At 38.3% G+C, this 24,114-nt stretch overlaps 2 protein-coding genes across 3 annotated transcripts in view; both read left to right on the top strand.

The window, feature by feature from the left end:
• The window catches only part of LOC127965090 (FERM, ARHGEF and pleckstrin domain-containing protein 1), a 53,177-nt gene extending 49,886 nt beyond the window's left edge, over nt 1-3,291 (top strand). The window contains exon 26 of the mRNA XM_052565652.1: nt 1,898-3,291. Coding sequence (XP_052421612.1) covers nt 1,898-1,973 — 76 coding nt within the window. The 3' untranslated portion in view covers nt 1,974-3,291. The remainder of the gene's footprint in view (nt 1-1,897) is intronic.
• Nucleotides 3,292-4,861: 1,570 nt separating this feature from the next.
• LOC127965089 (dedicator of cytokinesis protein 9) overlaps nt 4,862-24,114 on the top strand; it is a 75,247-nt gene continuing 55,994 nt past the window's right edge. The window contains exon 1 of one of the 2 annotated variants that reach the window (XM_052565648.1): nt 4,862-5,362. In XM_052565648.1, coding sequence (XP_052421608.1) covers nt 5,246-5,362 — 117 coding nt within the window. In that variant the 5' untranslated portion in view covers nt 4,862-5,245. The remainder of the gene's footprint in view (nt 5,363-24,114) is intronic. The other variant, XM_052565650.1, reaches the window with a different exon arrangement.

Below are 24,114 nucleotides of genomic sequence, written 5' to 3'. Positions count from 1 at the left end.
TCATTCATAATAAAAAGTGTCTCACATGGATCCGAGGGGTGAACAAAGGCCTCCTGTCATGAATTTAACATTAAAATCATTAATTTAAAGTTGCAGTTGGTAACTTTTGACGCTCTAGTGGTTAATAAACAGAACTGCTTGCGTCTTGCGGAAGAACATTGTAGTCGGAACTAGTTCTCTCTGTTTATGTCTATGAAGAATCACAAAGGTACTGGGTTACTCCGCCGCGGTACCCCCGAAGCAATCTAAAATAGTCCGAATATAAACACTTATTATAGGTGTACCCTAGTGATTCAGGACAAGCCAAAAACACGGTTTGGAAAATGGATTCATGGTGTACTCGCTTATTATATACACTTTTCTACATGTTGAACACAAACAAAGTTACGGACCACAGCTCTGATTGGTTGTTTCTTACCGGGCGCGCATGACTTTCTGCAAATGGCAATAGGAAACTGGGAGGAGCCAGAGGAGCTTGATTTATTCACAGATTATCTGTCTCATATTCTACTGTCAGGACATAATGACAGGTTTAACAAATATGTAAAAAATACATTTTTACAAAAGTTACCTACTGCAGCTTTAAAAAGCAATGTATTTGATTTATAAACGTTTCATAAATATTTAAATATATGTTGTTTACTTACATGATGTTCTTTATGCTAATTTAAAGAAAACTTTCTATATAGGCTTTGCTTCGTTTTGTTATTGTATATATTTGTGCTCTTACAGTGGTGTTTGTATTTGTGTCGAAAGTTTTTTTCACCTGCTACACTGAATGACTGACTTACTCATCACTGCATCAAAAAATGTCAAAAAATAAATAAAAGAAAGCAAAGTATGGTTAGTGAGTGGAATCTGGTCGAATTCGTTTAGTTCTGCACACTGAAACTTTCTAAATGGTGAAACCACTTGACAATATGAAAACAGAATTTTCACTTAGGACAAAACTAAAAACATTTAGTTAAATTTAATGTTTCATTTAATTTGCTAACTTTAAAGGCAACTTCACAAGACCTTAATGTTCATTGTAAGTTTTTTTTTTTTTTTTTTTGAAAATACATAACTGTTCTGAAAAATTCATAAAGCCCCAAATAAGTCCTTTAGTCATTATAGCTTTCTGCACATTAAAGGGATACTCCACCCCAAAATGAAAATTTTTTCATTAATCACTTACCCCCATGTTGTTCAAAACCTGTAAAACATTCGTTTTCGGGAACACAATTTAAAATATTTGGGATGAAAACCCGGAGGCTTGAGACTGTCCCATTGACTAAATAACAGTGTCAAGGTCCAGAAAAGTATGAAAGATGACGTCAGAATAGTCCATCTGCCATCGGTGGTATAACCGTAATGTTATGAAGCGACGAGAATACTGTTTGTAATCGAAGAAAAAAAAAACTTTATTCAACAATTCCTTTGTCTCTCGACCTCCGCGTATGCTGGGTATGCTCTTCTGTGTCAGCCGCACCACAAGGATGTGCTGTTTTCTTTCAAATCAAAGCTAAATACACGTAGAAACAGCGCATCCTTGTGGCGTGGCTGATACAGAAGACAATACACAGCATACGCGGAGGTCGAGAGACACATAATAGAATTATTGAATAAAGTTGTTATTTTTGTTTTCTTCGCTTTCAAAAAGCATTCTCGACGCTTCATAATGTTACGGTTGAACCACTGATGGCAGATGGACTATTCTGGGGGTAAGTCGTTAATGACCAAATTTAAATCCAATGTCAAGAAAAACAAATATTGGTTAAACAATTTTTTTAAATTTAAACCAGAAATCTTGAATATTAATCTGACCCGTATAAAAATGCATTGTATTTTGCAAGGTAAGTGTGACCCTTAATGTTATAAAGTGTTGTTATATAGTAAGATTTTGATTTCTGTGTAGATGGATGACGGTGATCCGAAGTGCTACAGTCTCTGCCAGCAGAACCCGCTATCTGAACCGTACAGAACCGGACTGAACCACAGAGAACCTGCCATTTGAACCAGACCGAATACCACAGAAACTGCCATCAGACCTGGACAGAAAAAAACATAAACCAACAGACCCATGCAGGCATATAGGGAGCAACCATCTGTGTGTGTGTGTGTGTGTGCTTTTATGACAACGTCACTTTTTTTGTGACTGAATTTTTTTTTAATAGCATAGTTTCATAGTATGAAATTAAAGGGGAATGTCACCATTTCACTTCTGAGCCTTTAAATAGACACCATTGAGTTCAAATGTCAGCCTCAGGCAAGGTTTTTTTTTTTTTTTTTGCATTATGTGTTTCATAAAATGGCCCTCAAATAATGAAAAGTGCTACTGTGTGTTCACAGGATGTGTTCGTGTTGGGTGAGAATAGGACAAAGGTTAACTGGGGTTTGTTATAAGGCCTATTTATAGCATGTGTTGACATACTAAAGTCTTGATCTTGAGAAACTAAAAGGAAAAGTGTTAATAAAGGCTCAGAGATGAAAAGAGGTGGAATTCCCCTTTAACCTCATGGCATTCCTCATAAACACACAGGTGCTTTTTAATGTTTGCGCTTTGTCCTCTAGTGTAAAAAAAACAAACATGAAAAATCATTTCCTGCATTTTTTAACTGGGCTTTTACAGAATCTCATTTTGTAAATGATATTTAATTGTAAGCGTAAGCCGTAAGTGTCACTTGCTGCCTTTAAAAGGAGGCAGATCCATTTCAGTGCCATGGTTTTTATAGTACAGATTTCAATGTTTTAGACTTTGTTTCTATCAGCTGAAATCATGTTGGGTGCCAGAAGCCAATGTGCCAAAATCATGATGGGTATTTCTGTTTGTTTCCATTTTGGACTGAATAATGTAAAAGCATGGCAAATTTGGGACTTAAAGGCAAGTTATAAAATACATTTAGTCAACATTCATCAACCGAAACTTATATTTATAGATTTCAAGTGCCATTAAGATTATAAAACACAAAAAGTAATTTATACTATGTTTGTTTCCATCACCATGTAAAATTTGATAATGAAGAAAGGATATTTTATTATTCAAGGTTGTAAGAATATTGACCCCCCTCACTGTCATTTTAGAAAAAATAATTTTTCACAAAACTAAGACAAATTCACCCATAGGCAGCACCGTATAACCCACAACTGCATAATACAGGGTAGTTTAGTCCACAGGGGAGGTAAAGCTTTAAAATCTGCAGATAAACATGTTTTAGTTGCCTATGGCCAAAACACTTCTAAAATGAATGGAAAAAGACAAAGAGAGAGAGTTTATTGGAAATGAAAGCAATAAAACCTCATTCCAGAGAGCGACTGACTTCTGTGGTCTTTCTGCATTTCACTGGTCAGCAGGAGAGGGCGATACGACATCATCAGTGTGAGGACATTAGCCAACAGAGAATCAAGAGCTGCACATTGGATTATATATAGGCCTATATACAGATATACAATAATATATTATATTTTGGTGTATATGGGTGATTCTGGTAGGTTATAAAGAAAGTGAGAGTAAGTCATTTCAGCCACCAGAGTAGCAGAAAAACTGATTGAATTAATGATTGATTGAATGAACTAACAAAGGAATAAATGAATGAATGAATATACAAATATTAAATAAGAATAATAATAATCAAGAATTTGGCTATAACACATCTCTTCCATCTTTATTTGACCCTCTAACTCTAGCACTCTCTATTCTAATTCTATTCTTTAAAAAAAAAAAAAATACAAACTTTAGACTTGCACTCTAATCATTTACTAACGGCTTGTTTTCTTTAAAAAACAAACAAACAATACTTCTCTATTCTATGTATTCTATCTTATTCTAGTTTTATTATTATACAATTAACAAAAAGCTGAATAAATAAATAAAAAAGGCCTCTAACATTACCTTGTTCTATTCTTTTGCTATTCTGTCTGTTTTATTTTTATTATATAATTAAAAAAACACTAGCTTCTCTATTCTTTTTCCATTCTATCTAGGCTATTTGTTTTCTTGTTGTTTATTATACTGTTAAGGCCTCTAACACTAGCTTGTTAGTTTTCATTCTTTTAAATATATTTTTTTTCTCATTTTTTTTAAAAGTTACTTTAAATCACCATTACTAAACCACTCAACAGAACATTTGCACTCTTTTTACTCTCTTCAAAGATGAAAAATATGGTCACACTCATCTCAGAGAATTGTATTTATATATAGGCCTAATCAATATTATTAAAAATACTAAACTAAAATATTAATAGAACGTTTCCTTTATTTAAGATATGTTTTTGACATCATTAGCAAACCTCTCAACAAGCTTATTTAGTGAGTTTGAATTCAGAAACAATCCTTTTTTTCTTGTGGAAAGGATAGATATTTATAAAAGGATCATGGAAATAAATTAAGTAGGCTAGTTTGAGGAGGCTAGAAATAGACTTCAATGCGTCGTGTTGTTTACACTTGCCATCTGGTGCTCTTACTACAGAGGATTTCCTCATTACATTCTCTTGTCGCGTGTAAAGCGGGGCTCTAATGAGATTTCACACGCAGGTATGGCCCTCCTGCTGAGATTTACCGCGTTATATTACTGCGGGCCCCTCAGAACACACCACTGACTGATGCTCGTCTGATTAGAGAAAGTGAAACGATACATACGGCTATATTTCTGAAAGTCATTTGACTTGTTAAATTACGTAAATCATGTACTCTGTAGTATGGTATATGTATTTAATTAAATACCAGTCGCGCATTAACGATTTCTACTATGGCGAACTCTTAGCTCATGAATATGAATAGAATTACGCGCACGGTGCGTAAAGGCCGGTTCATGAATAATGAATGCATTTCATGGAACCTTCAAGTGGATATCAGCTTTGCTCATGAATATTAAGCAGTTCGACTTGGTCGTAGTAGAGTTCGTAAAGTCGCTTTCTGGACGGGGAGGGAGTCGAGACGCGACGGGATTACGCCTGACTTCAGCGGCGCGTGTTAAACCTCCCACAAACACACGGACATGAGACCATGACAGCACGGCAAAGCGTTTCATTTAGACCGCCAACACTTACCGGGGACTTTAAAGCGCTGGAAACATGGACTAAAACATCATCGCGTTCATCTGAACATGAGAGTTAACGGCGGGACGAGCGGAGGGCTTTTAGGAAGGATTTGTATATCACAGGCGCTCGCAAAAGTAGTCGGGACAGCGGAGAAAACAGACTTTGAATGTTTTTAATAGAATATTTTACACGTCTACTGGAAATTAATGAAAGTTTGTAGCTCGACATGTCAGTCCCGAGCCATGTGGAGACGCGTAAGTTCACCCGGGGGCTCGGTAAACCGGGCACGGCGGCGGAGCTGCGGCAGAGCGTGTCGGAGGCGGTCAGGACCTCGGTTTTAGTGGTAAGTTATGCCCGTTTGCGCGGTGGTGCAGCGGTTAAGAATGAGAACGTATTGCTGCTGGTTGCGGGCTCGAGGTAAAATGCTTAACCTCAGATTACTGCAAGACACTGACCAAGTGAAACTTTGTATACAAATCAGTTAAAGGGTGATTCATCTCTATGCTATTCTATCTTGCTGTGTCACATCCCTTAGACCTAATGTAGATAAATTGTCTTAGAGTCAAATCAGGCTTTTGAGAACTTTTTTTTCTTATTAATTAATGGACTGTTCACAGACCACACAAGTATTTTTGTAAGACGAAGGAATAAGTGTTTTGTAGTGTCTGTAATGTTGCCCTGAATGATGGATCCAATTTCCCTTGCACATTGTTTGAATACAGAAATCAAGTGTAGTGTCAGGCTCTCAGCTGATCCACATCTACCTATAGGGATGTGACATCTATCACAGCAGCCTTATAAAAGATCCTTCAGTATTATCACCAGCTTTTGCATTGCTCAATAGCTAATGACCCTCCTACATCCCCAGCACCTCCTCTTGTTTAATAAGGAGTCTAATTTCTAAAATGTTTACATCGAATTATTAAACATGCATGATATAGGCAATACATTTATGTTGGTTTTATTTTGTTACCCCAGAAAGTTTATTGCTGCTCTCCTTGGTATCATTTATGCTAGGCTGCATGGATGTGCAGGGAGTTATTGCCCAGAACATCTTTGACGATAGTGGCCCTGGCACAAATGGACTTCATCCAACTTGTTGACAGGGAAAGAGTCAACTAGAGAGACAGTGTATATCTGGAAGACTTGTTTGAGTGAACATCTCTCCATCACTATCCAAACAGTGTGACTTAGTGGTGAATGATCTGGTTTGGTAATTAAAGGCATTTGGTTTAAATCCCACCAGGGTTGAGCCATGAACTGTCACCTGTATGGCCTTTGGTAAGACTCTTAACCTCACGGGACTGACCCTGCGCTGTAAGTCACTTTGGACTACTTAATTACTCCGTATTCTTGCACATTTCAGGTGTTCCCTCTCAACCCTATAGACGTTTTCAAAAGGAAGTGATTTGGGTCCAGACTTGTGTGAATGAGTCATTGGTTTTGTTGCATAAAAGCACAAGCTGTTTTGTACTGAATAGCCTACTAGCATACTACTGTACCTACTGTATATACAGTATGCATACAGTGCAGAGAATGTACAGTTTCTGTAAACATGGAATAACATTTGCACAAATGGGATGTATACAGTAGAGCACAGTGAGTGAAATCAACCTGATCTTGTAAGAAACATGATTATTTAATAAAGTTGCCATTTCTTATGAATTTGTATTGAATTAGAACCAGAATTTTCAATAATTATCATATTTAAAAGGTTTATTGTTCAACAATAATTCATTTCTGATTCGCATCGTATTTCAACTATTTGGCAGTATACAGTGTACAAGGCACAATAAGAAGTATGCTTCCATTCTGAACACAGCCTGTGGGTTCAATCCCAGAATGCTCTGGCTGCGAGGTCTGAATCTGAGGATCAGAACTGTCAGAATGAACTCTCAATGAAGCATATGGTGGGCCAGTAATGTGTGTGTAACTCCAGTGAGCTCACACACACTCGCATTCCTGCATTATACATGTAAATATAATGAAATGAGACTCTGTGTTTGTAGAATAATGGATAGATTGTGTCACGGTCGTATGGTTGGTGCTCTGACCGGCCTCTGAACACAAATGGATTGTGCTTTGGGGTCGAGGGAGACCCACAGATATGTGTTTAGACGTGTAAACTCTAAGTATGGTCACATGCAATTTGCATTTCATCTTGAATCAGGTGTTCATCTATGAACCCTCTTTGGACTATGGGATGAATTTCATTGGGGAACTCTTGCTGTGATTTTGTTTTTGGCTATTGGTGAAGATTTCTCTGCTGGATCATTGGTAATGCATTTTTTCCACCATGAAATTCCATTGTGATATACAATTGTAAAAAAAAAAAAAAAAAAGCCTAAATATTGCAGACCTATGGCTTCAACAAAAACATATAATCGATTTAACAACATTACAGCTCCAAGTAGGTCTACAGTATCTTGTAATCATTAAAAATGAATGGGACTTTACTTCAGGATCATGACTGTTGGACTGTGTAAGACTAGTGATGCTGACTGGTCAGTAAAACACCTTCTGTATTTTAAGGGTTAATGTGCACATGTGTGTGCTAGTCATCTGGCTAGATTTTGTATAGTTTCACTAATCATGGACTTTGTTCAGCTGGGCATTAATAGGCACTTAGTCGCAAACAGTTACTTGTTATGTTTACCACCGACATTCACCACCAGTTTATACAGTCTGAAATATAAGCCTCATTTAATAAGCAGACCTGATTTAAAAAAACAAAATAGCAGCCTGAATTGAACTCGGTGTATCATGAGTTCTGTATTGGCACATCAGATATATTCTGTCAACATAAACTAGCATGAAAATCATCCAAGTTTGGCCTCACCCTCGAACCAATGATAAATCAACACGCATCACTCCTCCAACACACACCTGGTCCATGACATCATCAACACAAAAACATGCAGAAACCTGAGGAAGTCTTACTCGACTGTTAGCCGTTCAGTCTTTGAGCGTGTTCATATGAACTGAACTGTTGTCCAGCTGTCTGACACCGATGAACTCATGTGTTAATGTCATCTGAAGAGCGATGTGTTACGACTCTATTGTCTGCATGGTGCTGTTGGTAATTGTGGGAGTGAATTGGGCAAGAGATGGAGATGAGGGACTGGTCATCCTGGTTCCCACTGATTTGTCTCTGCCAGTGTTAGAGCAGCATTGTTCAGAGTGACCTTCTCCACGGCACTTCCTTCCTCATAAACACACTCATATACAGATCACATTACAGCTGCCCACAGGCGCTCAGGAGAGCCTCTGCTTCACACCCTGCAGGGAAACACACACACACACACACACACACACACACACACACACACACACACACACAGAGTCTGTTTGATGTTGAGGGGAATTCACCTGTAAGAAAGTTGCTTGGTTTTCATCATTGAATGTCTACCATGGTATTCCTGGAATGCCACAGTGCTGCTTCGTAAGAGTTGTAAGGTTAAGATTGGATTAAACCTGTTATATGATCATGTAATATTTATTTTTTATAATTTTGGGGTCAGGATTGTACAGCGTGTCAAGCATTACAGGCTGAAATGACACTCACCCACTAAATCTGCCTTTATATTAAACAGACAAGTAGAAAACTGCATATATATATATATATATATATATATATATATATATGTATATATGTATGTGTGTGCAGAATAATTGTAAAAAAAAAACATATATATTAATTAATTTATTTTTGCATTATTGCTTACATCATTCTTTAATATTACTCTTTTCCATATTTAAAACAATAGTGAAGCATCATGAAACTGTTAAATAACACAAATAAAAATATAAGTATTTTGTAATCAGTAATGATGAATAGATGAATGAGTAGGATCATAAAAAATCCAATCTGTTTTATGATGTCAACACTTCCTGTGTTTGCAGGTGTGTGTGTGTTGTGTACGCTGTGTCATTGATTACAGGTAGGTGTAGTATTTTTGAATGTGGTTTGGTGTAGCAATTTTGTACACTATCAAACCACAGGCTTTCCCTAAGGAAATGACTGCACATGTACAGTATCTACAGTTTGGTGTGTTTTTGGTCTTAAATTGGATGAAACCTGTATGGTTTACTAGGTTTGGCTTGTATGTTGTTAACAGACATCATGAGATTAGTGCTATGACAACATCTGTTTGTCAAGGAGGTACAAGACAACAGAGAGAACCAAGCCCTCCCTGTCTCTCTCTTTAAGTCTTTCTGTCTCTCGCTCATCTGTAATAGATCTGTTATTGGTCTGTGAGGTTTCCATAACAGTGTAGTTCAGCAGAACAGTCTGGATGAGCTGCAGACAGTTGTCTGAGCACTGAGCTCTTCTCAAGGACAGTAACACACACACACACACACACTATCTAAACATTCAAATGAGTATGACTACTGTATCATTGATTTGAATATGGTGGTTTGGAATGTAATATCTGTCCTGGAGCATCAGCATGCAGATGTCGTTGTGTAAAGATTGTAAATGTAGTGTTTATTGATTGATTTTTAGATGCATTAATAGGAAAATTCACTCAAAAAAGGAAATCCTCATCATTTACTTACCCTCAGGTTGTTCCAAACCTGTATGAGTATTTTACAGGTTTTAAATTTTTGAAGAATGTTGGTGACCAAGCAGCTGATGTTAGCCATTGACTTCCATTGTATTTTGTTCCATACAGTGGAAGTCAATGGCTACCAAATTCTTCAAACTTCCTTTTTGTTCAGGTGAGGTGTGTTATGTAGGAATAGGGATGTCTTGGTTGTCTATGATACATATGTTCATCATTAACACACTTCACTCTTCTAGCAAACACACGCACACACACACACACATGCGCGTACAGAGTCTTGCTGTCTGATGGTTTAGCACACACTCATCATGGATGTGGATTTCGCCCAGAAGTATTTGACGTAGGTTTGGACATGATGAGTTGCTCAGTCTGATGAGGGTTTAGTTTAGACTTGTCTCACAGATACAGTCTTAAGCCAGAGTTATTTTCCCCCATACTTCCTCTCCATTCTCACTCTCTCTCACACACACCCTGTGATATCTTTCCCACACAGTCAGTCAGTATCCTCAGCACAGGTTCAGCCTCGGACAGCACGTCCTCCGTCCAATCACAAGCTCTAATCTCATTAGCTGGCTTTACACCACTTCCAGTCTGCTGTTGCAACAGATACATGATCCTTACAAGAGAAGTACACTTCAGGTATAAATGGAATGTATTTTACAAGTATGTTCCAATAAGCATACCTTATGTAGTAAATATAACCAGTGTAAGTATACTTGTAAGCAGAGTGTGATTTGTGGGGTCTCTGCTGAATCATATTTTTTACCGGTAGGGATAAAGAAATGATCCTGGTTCACGCGCCTCGATCCATACTGCACTTCACAGAAAGTCAGCGAGTGTCATCTCATAGTGACAGTATGACATTAAAATTAGTTTGTATGTTGTGTAGCATATCACTGACCAGAAATATACAGGTGCATCTCAATAAATTAGAATTTCATGGAAAAGGTCATTTATTTCAGTAATTCAACTCAAATTGTGAAACTAGTGTATTACATCAATTCAATGCACACAGACTGAAGTAGTTAAATCTTTAGTTCTTTTAATTGTGATGATTTTGGCTCACATTTAACAAAAACCCACCAGTTCACATCTAAACAAATTAGAATATGGTGACATGCCAGTCAACTAATCAACTCAAAACACCTGCAAATGTTTCCTGAGCCTTCAAAATGGTCTCTCAGTTTGGTTCACTAGGGTACACAATCATGGGGAAGACTGCTGATCTGACAGTTGTCCAGAAGACAATCACTGACACTCTTCACGAGGAGGGGAGGCCACAAACATTCATTCTTGTGTCAAGGAATTTTGGCTACAGTTGTTGTATTCCTCTTGTTAATCCACTCCTGAACCACAGACAATGTCAGAGGTTTCTTACCTGGGGTAAGGAGAAGAAGAACTGGACTGTTGCCCAGTGGACCAAAGTCCTCTTTTCAGATGAGAGCAAGTTCTAGGTCCTAGAGTCTGGAGGAAGGGTGGAGAAGCTCATGGCCCAAGTTGCTTGAAGTCCAGTGTTAAGTTTCCACAGTCTGTGATGGTTTGGGGTGCAATGTCATCTGCTAGTGTTGGTCCTTTGTGTTTTTTGAAAACCAAAGTCACTGCACTTGTTTACCAAGAAATTGAGAACTTCATGCTTCCTCCTGCTGATCAGTTTTTTGAAGATGCTGATTTCATTTTCCAGCAGGATTTGGCATCTGCCCACACTGTCAAAAGCACCAAAAGTTGGTTAAATGACTATGGTGTTGGTGTGCTTGACTGGCCAGCAAACTCACCAGACCTGAACCCCAGAGAGAATCTTTGAGATATTGTCAAGAAGAAGATGAGAAACAAGAGACCAAACAATGCAGATGAGCTGAAGGCCACTGTCAAAGAAACCTGTGCTTCCAGACCACCTCAGCAGATCCACAAACTGATCACATCCATGCCACGCTGAACTGAGGCAGTAATTAAAGCAAAGGGAGCCTCTACCAAGTATTGAGTACATGTACAGTAAATTAACATACTTTCCAGAAGATCGACAATTCATTAAATGTGTTTTTGTTTTTATTATTATTATTGGTCTTATGAAGTATTCTGTTCCCTGTCAAGGGAACTTCGAACTGCGTCCTCTGAAGGGACACCTCGTCATGACCCATGTCTGAAGCATACTTTGAAAAATGCCAACCTGTTGGCCGGCGACAGCCTCTGATTTGTTTGAAGCGTGCATCTGAGAAAGACCAGAACGTTAAGAGCGATCTATTATTGTTATCATAGCATCCACTAACAAGGCGCTTAAACAGCGTGTGCATCCATGTCAGCATTATTTGACACCTGATGACACACACAGTCTTTGCGTCTCTTGTTTGGGCAAAGAGCACGTGCGCGATGTCCTTGAGGGGGCAATCTGCGCACACTGCTCCGCTCTCGTTTGTCTCTCTTTTCGAGGAAAGAGGGACAGCCATCTGGATCTCGCGGCTCAGGACCCGCCGTTGCCGAGGCACGGAGGAGAATGAGCTCGTGGGGATCACAGATGGATCTCACTGAGGAGTGTAGAGAGGGACTTTTCCTCTCACACTCTCCGGCGGCAAACGAGAGCAAACTTCGGGAGGAATATGCGTTGTCATTAACCCATTTTGACACTGAAGTTCGGGAATGGCGCCTTCGCACCCAGGTGTTGAAGCGGAGTTGGAAAGGTTGGCCAGATTTGGGTGGATCGGTTTTGCAGCTCGAGAGAGCATCGCACTATCCCCTCTGGCTTCCTCTGACTCATCCATCTCCATTGGGGCTGGACGCCATTGTACAGGCATGGCCAAGGCTTCATCTGTACATTCCGTCCTCCAATTGCTCTGCTCCCGGGCCATTCCATTTACGAGCTGCTCTATCAGAGTGCCATGAGAGCCCCTCCTTTGTGACAGGCAAGACTTGGTAATAAACAGTGCTAGGTTCTTAGCCGTATCCCTTTAAAGGAATCTTTCGTGATTTCAAGCCTTCAGCTCTACCCTGGGTATGTAGCTTAGCCCTTTGGCCATAAGGGATAATGTCATTGACAGCCGTCGAACCGTCCCAGGGGCGACTCCTGGTGAAATGGTACTTAGTGTTTGCCGAATGTAACCATGGTTCCCTGAGAGGGAACGAAACACTGCGTCCTCTAGCTCCCTGCCATGCTTCGGACGCAAGCTTCACGAAGAAGATAAGTGACGGGTCCTACGGGCACGTATTTATAGTCGTGCCGGTAGCGACGTCAGAGGCTGTCGCCGGCCAACAGCTTGGCGTTTTTCAAAGTATGCTTCAGACACGGGTCACGACGAGGTGTTCCCCATAGTGTCCCTTAAGAGGACGCAGTGTCTCATTCCCTCTCAGGGAACCATGGTTACATTCGTAACCTGAGAAGATTTGTTGAGAGAGTGAATTGGTAGGTTTTTGTTAAATGTGAGCCAAAATCATCACAATTAAAATAATCAAAGACTTAAACGACTTCAGTCTGTGTGAATTGAATTGATGTAATACACTAGTTTCACAATTTGAGTTGAATTACTGAAATAAATGTACTTTTCCAAGACATTCTAATTTATTGAGCTGCACCTGTAAATACACAAACATACAGAATGTAATTAGAAAAGGTTTACATTTATAAATTTATATTAATATAATTTGTTATAGATAAATCTAATTAATGTATAAAACATATTTTTTCTTAAATATATACATGCTTGTGTCTTTGTTTATAGAAATATTTTATATTGTACGTCTGCAAAACCAATATTTGCAAACAGACATTGTAATATTAATCCATATGAATCAAGATGTTTTATTTCAAGTCTTCTGAAGACATATGATCGCTTTATGTGATTTATTTTAGGCTTTTAATTGCATATAAACTTTGATGACACAAATGCATACAGCATAGCAAATCAAATATCATAAGCAGAAGCTGATGAGAGAAAAGCACAGAAAGGCGAGTGATATTATAATGTCTATTAGTTTTCCAAAGATGAATCAAAAGACATGAGGGTGATGAAATGAGGAAATAATTTTAATTTAAATTTTAGGGTGAACTGTATGATTAAACACTAACTGAAATTGGCTAGGGGTGCTCCGTTCACGATCGGCCGATCATTAATGCGCATCTCGTCAGTAAAGCCGGTTCTCTAATCAGCAGTTAATTCCATCAGGTGCGTGATTTCACATAGAGCAGCTGTTACTACACAGAGCCGTTGTTAATGGAGAAGATGCGCCAATAAACGCTGAAAATGAAGTGGATTTGCGCATCTTCTCTATTAACAACGGCTCTGTGTAGTAACAGCTGCTCTATGTGAAATCACGCACCTGATGAAATAAACCGCTGATTAGAAAACCGGCTTTACTGACGAGATGCGCATAACGATCGGCCGATCGTGATTGGAGCACCCCTAAAATTGGCATTTTCAACAAACGCAATTTCTGTAATCTGAGATGTTTCCAAAAAACAAAACGACAACAAAAAAACAAAAGATCAGCTGGGCATAATATATGATCTATTGTAATATGATTACATTAGTAAGGGCTGAAACATGCTACTGTAACAACAGATGCATTTATTAAGAAGGAATACAGTGTCAGTTTTTGCGAACTAAAAGACAATTATAGCAACTTCCACATCCCTCAGAGCTCTGTCCCGGCCCGTACAAGACCTGAGTCAGAGAGACGACTGATTGACCTCCTCAGATCCTAAGACGCCTCCAGCACCTCCACTGACAGGACCAAACAAAGACCTGTGCTGCAGTCACAGACACGCGCACACACACACACACACACACACACACACACACACACACACACACACACACACACACACACACACACACACACACACACTGGTTTCCAAGTTTTATGGGAAATCTAGGCATATTGATTTTTATAGTATACAGACTGAATTTTTATACCCTTGCCCGAATCCTACACCTAAAACTACCCGTAACACAAAACTTTCAGCTATTTTAGATTTTAGTGTACCTCACACTCTTCCTCTATCTTTGTTTGTTTGATTTGGTCCTGAAAGTGTGTGTGTGTGTGTGTGTGTCTGACAAAACAGGGGCTTATAAACTCTGTGACCAAAGGTCATATTTACTTGTTTTTCTCTGCAGCCACTGTACAGTCATAAAAAATCTATCCTTTGTAGAAAGCTCTTCCCTCATTCAAGGAATCAGTGCCTGAATATAGACTTTAATCACATAAACTCCAAGCTTTCAACCCTCTCAGCCACTTGTTGTCTTTCTCTTTTTTTAGGCTCTTCTTCGTGACATTTGTGTTACTCAGATTTAGATCTTTCAGTTTTTTTACCATTCTTCTCTGGGTTTGTTTTCGATGGTAACATCACTATAGTTAGTGTTTACTCTGTGAGTCAGTGTTTGCTGGTCTGGTCTTTGCGCTCTTTCAGAGATCTGGGAAGAGTTTTACTGCGCTGCATGTGTGAATCTGATAGCAGTGAGTTTAGGCCGCCTCAAGGCCGTCTCACGTGACTGACGTCAGTGCTGCCCAGTGCACTGAACTCTACAGAGGGCAGCATCTGATACTGCATTACACCACGCTGTGTGACCAACGAGTGCTTTTACACTCAAAGTTCAAGCTATTTCAATATTAAATCTGTTTGGTGCTGGCCTTTCAAAGCAAAATCAGGCATAGTGTAATGCATGTCTGTCTGTTTGTGATTTTTCACTCATGATTCCTGACATTTGTGATACACATTTAAGTTGTTCAGCAGTTGGAGCTAAAGTAGCTCTTCTGTGTAATTCTGGCCTTCACTCCTCACATGACCCTGACACCAGTTCACCGGTTGTCCTATCTTGCATCACTTTTGGTAGGTGCTAACCACTGGATACTGGAAATCACTATTTGGCTCTTGTCAAAGGCACTTTTTTCACATGCCCATTTCTCCTGCTTCCAACCCAACATATGCTGCGCATCTCTGGTAAACCTGACCGTACTATTTTAATGCCAAAAAAATAAAAACTTTATTATTTGGCCATTTCGTTATGACAGAAATGCTACAGCTACTGTAATTTCTTGCATGTGTACATTGAAACTTTAACGATGTGAGGTAACGTTAAACTCTGAGTGAGGGTTTGGGCTTTTATTTTGAAATCGTCATGAACAGTTAGCATATTGAGAAATATATTTATGTGTTCTCCTGTGTTTGTGTAGGAGAAATTATAATGATAAATGATAACAGTTTGTGTGGAGCTGCTCTGTGACCTACACACATGTAAATAATTAAAACACATATGAGTTTGTGTATTCACAATATCTTTATGCTTTATTATGATTCTTGAATGGGTTTCATATTTTGTGCAGCCTTGGAAAACAGTCTAATAATGCGTTACATGGATTCATATCCACCCAATACCACATTTCCTGTGTTTTGCAGGTTACTCGACTCGAGGATTTTGTTGAATTCAGTCGAGTACTTGAATTGAATCGATTAATCGGGACAGCCCTATAGACTAGTGCCATTATAACGTTATTCTCTTCACCTCTCAGTGGCTTTAATGTTGTGACTGATCAGAGTATTGTACTTTGGGACGTTTACACATTCATGTTTTTATTATTATATTTATAATATTGTTCTCTGTACACATGTACAAGCTGTACATACATCTCATTGTTTTTCAGCATCTCATATCATGAGCGCAGAGTTTTTTTTAAATGCCATGTCAAATTCAAAATATTTCAGCATTGATGAACTTGAAAAACGTGTCCTGTGTGAATATATCCTAACTTTTTTTCTGCTTCCTGTTCATGGCTGTGGTTTGGCAAGGTGAGTTACTAACAAAATAGTAAGGAGATACTTCAAATTGTAATGTAACTATGTAATTATATATATATAGCCATATCTACCATATATCAAATTATCCCGGAGTTTGTGCTTGCTTTCTCCTTTCTGAGACACTATATAGTGCCAGAACACAGCTGTGTCAATGCATACCTACAGTTTTATTAACTAAAGAAAATGTACATGATGCTTGCATATATAAAAGTTCCAGCTACTGTTTTTTGTGATTTCTTAGTAGAAAAATGATAAGTCAGATTGTTTATCTGTCCTCGTGATATCTGTAGTTTATAAAAACCATATCTGAGTCAAGGACTGTCTCTCTAGAGTTGATCAGCATTAATGAAGCTCTCTCTGCCAGTTACACTGCATGCCTCACATTCCTCCACGCGTCTGTGTGTGTATGTGTGTGTGTGTGTGTGTGTGTGTGTGTGCGCTAGGTGTGGATGTTTAAGAGATATTTCTCTGTGTGATTTGATTTAAATGAGTTATTAATGGAATGCACAAAACAGTCATGACTGCACGCAACATCTTTTCCTTTTTTTTTCCCCGCTCTTGTTGATTTATGTTTAGGTGGAGCTCTGACCACAGCTTTCTGGAAAAGAAAATAAAACCCATTATGTCAGGACTCTGAAATGCTGATCCTCCACCGCCCACCAGATAAAGACCACGCTCACAATGTTTAGATCTGTCTGATAGGGCTTTATTTCATTCTTTATTTCACTTCAGTTTTTTGGGTTTATTCCACAATTTCACAGAGTAAGCTGGGAAAAGTAAGAGTACTTACACAGGAAAGAGTCATCTAATTGTAGAACAAAGAATCTTATATATATATATATATATATATATATATATATATATATATATATATGTATGTATGTATACAGTATATGTATGTATGTAATGTAGGCCTATGTGATGTATTTATGGGCATTGAATTGTTGCAGTCTTTTTCAGGAATACTATAATGATTTTAATTTGTTTGAAATTTGATTTAAAATGCATTTTTATATTTTTTGGAGAGCAAAAAAAAATGTAATTTATTGTAATGTATTATTTTTATATACTACTATGTACTTTTATAGTTGGTATGGTATCTTTTTATTATAGCTTTTGTTTCTGTATTAGTTTTAATTTGAATATGAGTATTTTTATGTGATTTCGTCAGATTTTGTTAAATATTTATTTTTAGCCAAATTTTATTTCAGTAATTGGAGTACTTCAGATTAAAATATTAAATAATTTTATTTCAGCTAGATGCTAAGATCACATTTCATTTAAGTTTATTTTGACAATTATTTGTTATTTTATTGAAAGGTTATTTCAGCTAACGAAACATTTTCTGAACAGTTTGTTTTAGTTTACAATAACAACACTAGATCATAATGAAGAAGAATCGTATATTATTTCTAGGAATCAAGCATGCAGTTAAAATATTATTACAAATATTTGAAAACCCCTGTATGTTGAAGTCAGTAAATATATTAAAATATTATATAATGTGATCTTTTTATAGCATTGCAAGGTTAGTTAGGTTGTAAATGTTTAGCATCCTTGAAGATGTCGAGAAAAACAATTGAGGTTCTGCCAAAATGTGTTTCCAGCTTTTCTTGGTTTCCTCTAGTATACCAGTATAAATAGTTTTTAAAGCATTAGAGAAAATGGTTGCGTGTGATTCCTGTCTTCCTGAATAGCATGACTAAGTCAGGTTTAATGCCAGGAAACTGAATCAGAGAGTGACCGAGCCAGCAACAACACACACCTCAGCAAATGTGTGTCAGAAACCTGAGATTTTACTGGATATAGATCTTTTTGCTCCCGTGTGTGTATTTGTGGCAGTCTGAGATTAGTTTGTTTGATGTGTAGGGCAGCGTTATCTCTACTGAATGACACAGGAAACAGAATCAAACACAGCTTTATAAATGGAGTCATGTGAAATGTGTTTCCTACACAGGAAGGGTGTGTGTGTCCATGGGGCAGCCAGCGGTGTGCTGCGTGTGTGAACAGATGGGAGGTCAGCGACGTGATAACCTTAGGTCTGATCAGCTCCTCTCTCGGGTCACAGGGGTGTTGGGATTAGCATCATGTTACTCTTCTGCTGCACACACTGTGATTTATGATGCTTTACAGAGTAAATGGCATACAGCTCCACACAGCCAAGATCATGTGGCATCTCACGCTCTCCTTCTGTATCTTCATTAATCTTCTTCTGAATGCGCTTCAGTCATCTCGAATGTTCCTCAAACACTGAGTGTTCACTAATCTCCTCCCATGTTTCACAGATGTCTTGTGTCTTCTCAAGTTAAACTCACAGATGTGTAGTTCAGTCTTAAAGCACAGATGTGGTTACTGATGGTAGGATGTTTTCTCCAGAGAGAGTGCGGAGGGCGACTGGGGATTCGACTCAAACACACTCAGTGTTCAGCTGATAACTGTGTCAACCTGAGTCAGGAATCAACACTCATAAATCTGTCCTGAATGAATGAATGAACTGAGATGATGAGCTGACAGGAATGATAAGAATATACTGTACACTGTGGCAAGGTTAGACTGTAATCACAGTAATGTGCCATTTCTCTAACACTAATGAATGTTTCGAGGCATCTGTCAACACACTCCATCTGCAGTGGTGTGGTAGATATTGATTAGACTAGGAACACTTTATTATACTGTGTGTTTGTGTGTGCAATGTGATGTGCTGCCTGCAGGGGGCAGCAGTGCTGCTCTTTATTACGAGCGGGACCACATTATGTCCTTCTATTGCTGTTCTCCTGTTAGAAGTAAGCTACAAATGATTCTTCCATTTCTCTTTTGTGTCTGTCGAATGAAGTTCATTCAGGTTAAAGGATTCTGTTTGTTAGTAATCATCTCTCTGCTCCCTGTTCACATTGTAAAATCAACACCATACTGTATACACACTGTGCAAATGATGTGTTTGAAAGTAAAAATGTGTTTAGGTTTTAGCATAGAAGATCAAACCTGGAGTATTGCCAGTTTTTATAACACTATTAATGGTGACACTTTATTTTAAGGTCAAGTTCTTGCTATTAAAAAAACATTATCTATCTCTTTTGCCTGAGTAAAGACCTAACTTGCTGCTAGTAAGTTGTTAAGTTTATCTATTGGTTAGGATAGGATATGTAGAATATGCTCATGTAGATTATAAGTACTAATAAACAGCCAATATGTTAATAATAAGCATGATAATAAGCAACTAGTTAATAGTAATCCACCTTAACTTATTAATTTATTTGCCAAATCTTTAATACAAATCAGCTGCTTTTTCACCAAATTTACTCACATGTTGTTTTTCTATGGAAGGCCATTTCTGGTGTAAAAAAAACAAAAGGTAATTGCTAGATTAAGTTTAAAACAAGAAATACTCAAGAAATAATGTAAGACATAAATTCACACTTTGTATAGAATTTACATGATAACAAGTCATAATTATGAGATATGTAAAGTAACATGGTAAGATTGTGATATAGTAAGATTGTAAATTGTACAGTTAATCACATAAATTTACCAACACTTTTTGTAAATAAAACAAATATCGTTATGTTATACAAGAAAGTAACGTTTCAATCTTTCTACTTCAATTTCTATTTAAATGTTACATTTAATTAAATATGTTAATTGCTGGTTCTTTGTTATTGTGTGTGAAATGTACTAGCAATTTCTGAGTGAAAATAGTTTCAAAGTAAATCCAGTTTAGTGAAACTATTTCACACCAACCAAACAACAGACAGACTCAGATGCACTTAAAATATTCCTTTAATGAAAGTATTGCATTTAGAATCCTGCTACAGCATGTTGAGTAGTCACACTACAGTCTCCATCACTCTGTCCAGGTATGACTTAAAGGTGCCATATGCAGAAATTGAGGTAAAAATATCCATAACATGACCTACACGCATCAAAAGAATGAGACGAAATAAGGGCGATGATGTCATTAAAAAAATGTCAAGTTATAGTGCTGCAGAGATATCAACCTTAATTAGCATTAGCATTACTAGCCCCGGCCCGACAGGTGTTGTAATACCAGTTTCGGCCATGGGAGGCGGTATGCGGGCAACATAACCACCAGCCAACCTGCAATACACGAATAACTCGCAGGGCATACCTGGACCTGATGTCAATCATGTGGAAAGTACAGCCCACTACTTTCAGTTCAGAGAAGAGAGCGGAAGGATAGCTGAAGCCCTTGGCAAGAGACCAACACCCGCTGCAGGAAAACAACCGCGCTCGGAATCACAAATCAAATCCGATAAGAATACCAGAGTAAACATCGGCACTGCTTTTAATCGCTGGAGACAACTGATGGACCTGAAAGAAATGAGGTTCGACTCAGAACTTGCAAGTTAGATGCTGTTAGTATTTCGCTAGAAGTTTGTTTTATATGTTTGTGTATTTGTTTTTGGGAAGTTATAACATAGAAATGTATCGAAGGCTGTTCGATAAACGTGCTAATGTTAGCGATGGCTAACCGTAGCTGCGTTTGATAATTAGCTAGCTATAACTTAACGTTACCCATTTTATTATATAGGGCTGTGCATGTCTTTACTCATGCACCTCTCATCAGTAAAGACGCTCCTGTAATTAGGAGTATATCTCCACCACGTGTGTTCAGATCAGGATTGCCAGGTTTTCACAACAAATCCTGCCCAGTTGCTTCTCAAAACTAGCCCAATCTCGTAGGGGTGCTCCGATCACGATCGGCCTATCGTTATGCGCATCTCGTCAGTAAAGCCGGTTTTCTAATCAGCGGTTAATTCCATCAGGTACGTGATTTCACATAGAGCAGCTGTTACTACACAGAGCCGTTGTTAATAGAGAAGATGCGCAAATCCACTTCATTTTCAGCGTTTTTTGGCGCATTTTCTCAGTTAACAACGGCTCTGTGTAGTAACAGCTGCTCTATGTGAAATCACGCACCTGATGGAATTAACCGCTGATTAGAAAACCGGCTTTACTGATGAGATGCGCATTAACGATCGGCCGATCGTGATCGGAGCACCCCTACAATCTCGCTTCCAGAAGATTCCCTGATAAAACATTGCTTCCCGGGGTTAAAATATAGTTTTTTTTAGCAGGGTTGCCTTGGTATAATTCGCATTTTAGGGGCTAAATATCACGTTATTTGTATTGGGATCGCTGTGACCAGCGGACATGAAAAACAACCACCACAGACTTGGCAACACTGGTTGGCATTTACTACACAGAGCCGTAATTCACTGACAATCTACACAACATCGATGTTAAAATCGCAGGCGATTCTTTATCGATTTTGAAAGCGATTTTGTGTTAGTTGTCGGTAGACTAAGGCTCTGTGCAGTTTCTGCCGCTCCACCTAAACCAGTGTTGCCAAGTCTGCGGTTGTTTTTCATGTCCGCGGTTTGAAGCAATCCCAATACCAATAATGTGACATTTAGCCCCTAAAATGCAAATTTTACCAGGGAAACCCTTCCCAAAAATTTATATTTTAACCCCGGGAAGCAATTTTTATTGGGGAACCTCCCGGAAACGCGATTGGGCTAGTTTTGGACTAGTTTTAAGAAGCAACTGGGCAGGGTTTGTTGTGAAAACCTGGCAAACCTGATCTGAATGCACATGCTGGAGATATACTTCTAATTACAGGAGCGTCTTTACTGATGAGAGGTGCATGAAAATCGCATTCGATTTTTTGCACAGCCCTATGTATCATAACTAACCTGCTTTGTCTAGTCTGTTGGTCTCCGTGTCCTCTTTGCTTCGTGGTTTTTCTGTGCGTGAAAAAATTAATGTGTGGCGTGAAAGCGTGTGAAAAGCGTCAATTGCGTGTGTCACGGTGAATGCTTGAGAGTTGGCACATAAGTTCTCAAGCAGAATAAAGGACAGGTTGATTATTGCTGTTTAGCGTTTGTATTAATCTATGATGTGTCCCTGTTTGCCTACAGGGACATAAAAAAATAAATTAAAAGTGATACGTGGACCAAGGTGTCTGAGATTGTTCATTTTAAGTAAAGGATCCTAATATTTCGTCCACAACAATATTTAATGAGGTTATAACTCCTTGTGGTTAGTCTGCACGAGATCAACAAGCTTGTTTGCTTTGCGGCCGCTTTAAATACAAAATAAGCATTTGATCTACGTTAGAGCGTCTGAGCGCTCACAAATCTTTCTGCAGCGCCATGAGCAGAGCGGCAAGAGCGATTTTTGACGCTCTAGACGCCGGCGGTGTGAACGCACAGTTAGGCTTCGGCTATGGCTGTAGTGTTGTTGTGAAAGTAGGGGCGGAGCATAGAGACTATGCCGTTTCTCGTTTGTTACTCTAGAGTAGACCAATTCACTTTATTGAGGCATACTGCCCCCATCTGTTATGGAATGTGGAGTATGACTTGATTTTTTTTGCCAAACATTGCAGATGGCACCTTTAATGAAACATTGAGAATTTAAAGGATTAAATACACATTGCATGTCATAAAGCCGAGGACAATCGTAGTCCGATAAACAAACATGCATGCAGCTTGGCAAAGTTCACGGAGAAAACAATAGGTAATTAACAGATATGTGAGACTGAAAGGACACACACTGACACACTCTCACACACACTTCACACAAACAAATGTCTTTATTGTCAAAGTTTGTGTGTTTAAGCTCTCTGGGGGTCTTTAGTAGAAACAGCTCTGCACTCACTCAATTTTCTTGGAAGTATGTGTTTTGTCACATTCCAAGTTACACCCTCTTCATATTTCCCCATTCCTGCAGGGATCGACTGCCAATTACATCAGTTTTGATTATGCAACACACCCTGCGACGGTGTGATGATGTAGATGTGAGAGGTCAGAGGTCAGACTTAGCACGAACTACACATGAGAGAGTCCGCTAAGAAATAGATCTACATACTAAATATCAAAGCAAATATCTGTATGTGCACTCAAATCCTGCTTGCTTTTTTTTTTCATCTCTTCAGTCTTCGCTTTACTTTTAAGATTTGCTCAGTGTTAGCTGTTTTGGTGTTTATTAGTTGAAGTATGAAGCCAGTTCTTCTCAAGCTCACACAGGTATCCTAGCAGAGGAACCACAGGTGTAGAGAATCTCATTTACTATCATGAACTAACATCTGCCAACCATCCAACAAATATTGGCATAAATGTGAAAAGTATGGACATAAATATGCTTAAAAAAGATATAATATAATGCAAACTAAATTATAGTATCAAAGATTAAAATTATATTAAACGCAGTTTAACGTAAGAGTCCTTATTTTGACCCTCTTAAGTAGGTCTTAAGTTCATATTAGTGAGTAATTTCATAATTACTTCCATTGTCTTTGAAATATAATTAAAGTGTACTGCTGAATATACTGAAAAGCATTAATGGTAAACTAAAATCTACTTCAATGTAATTTCTGTTAAAACCTTGCATGTCATGTATTTGAATATATTTGAAACTGAACATTTGTAGTGAAGTTGCAATTTAGTATATTTAAAATATAAATATATATAAAACATATTAACTTCAAAATGTTTTAATGAATAACATGCTCCTCCCCCTTCTCCTTCATCAACTTCTACGGCTGATGACTTTGCAGTATTCCTCATAAATAAAACAACTACCATAAGTGACCAATTCTCCACACCACAAACCGATGATAACTTCATAACGACAAATACACACTCTCTCCTTCTTTCCGCTCTCTGAGATGGAAGTTTCCAAACTTATCCTTTCCAATCATCCTACTACCTGTCCACTTGATCAACT

The sequence above is a fragment of the Carassius gibelio genome, chromosome B9, assembly GCF_023724105.1.
Source record: "Carassius gibelio isolate Cgi1373 ecotype wild population from Czech Republic chromosome B9, carGib1.2-hapl.c, whole genome shotgun sequence".
Taxonomy (NCBI): domain Eukaryota; kingdom Metazoa; phylum Chordata; class Actinopteri; order Cypriniformes; family Cyprinidae; genus Carassius; species Carassius gibelio.
This window is presented reverse-complemented; position numbering and strand designations above follow the sequence as displayed.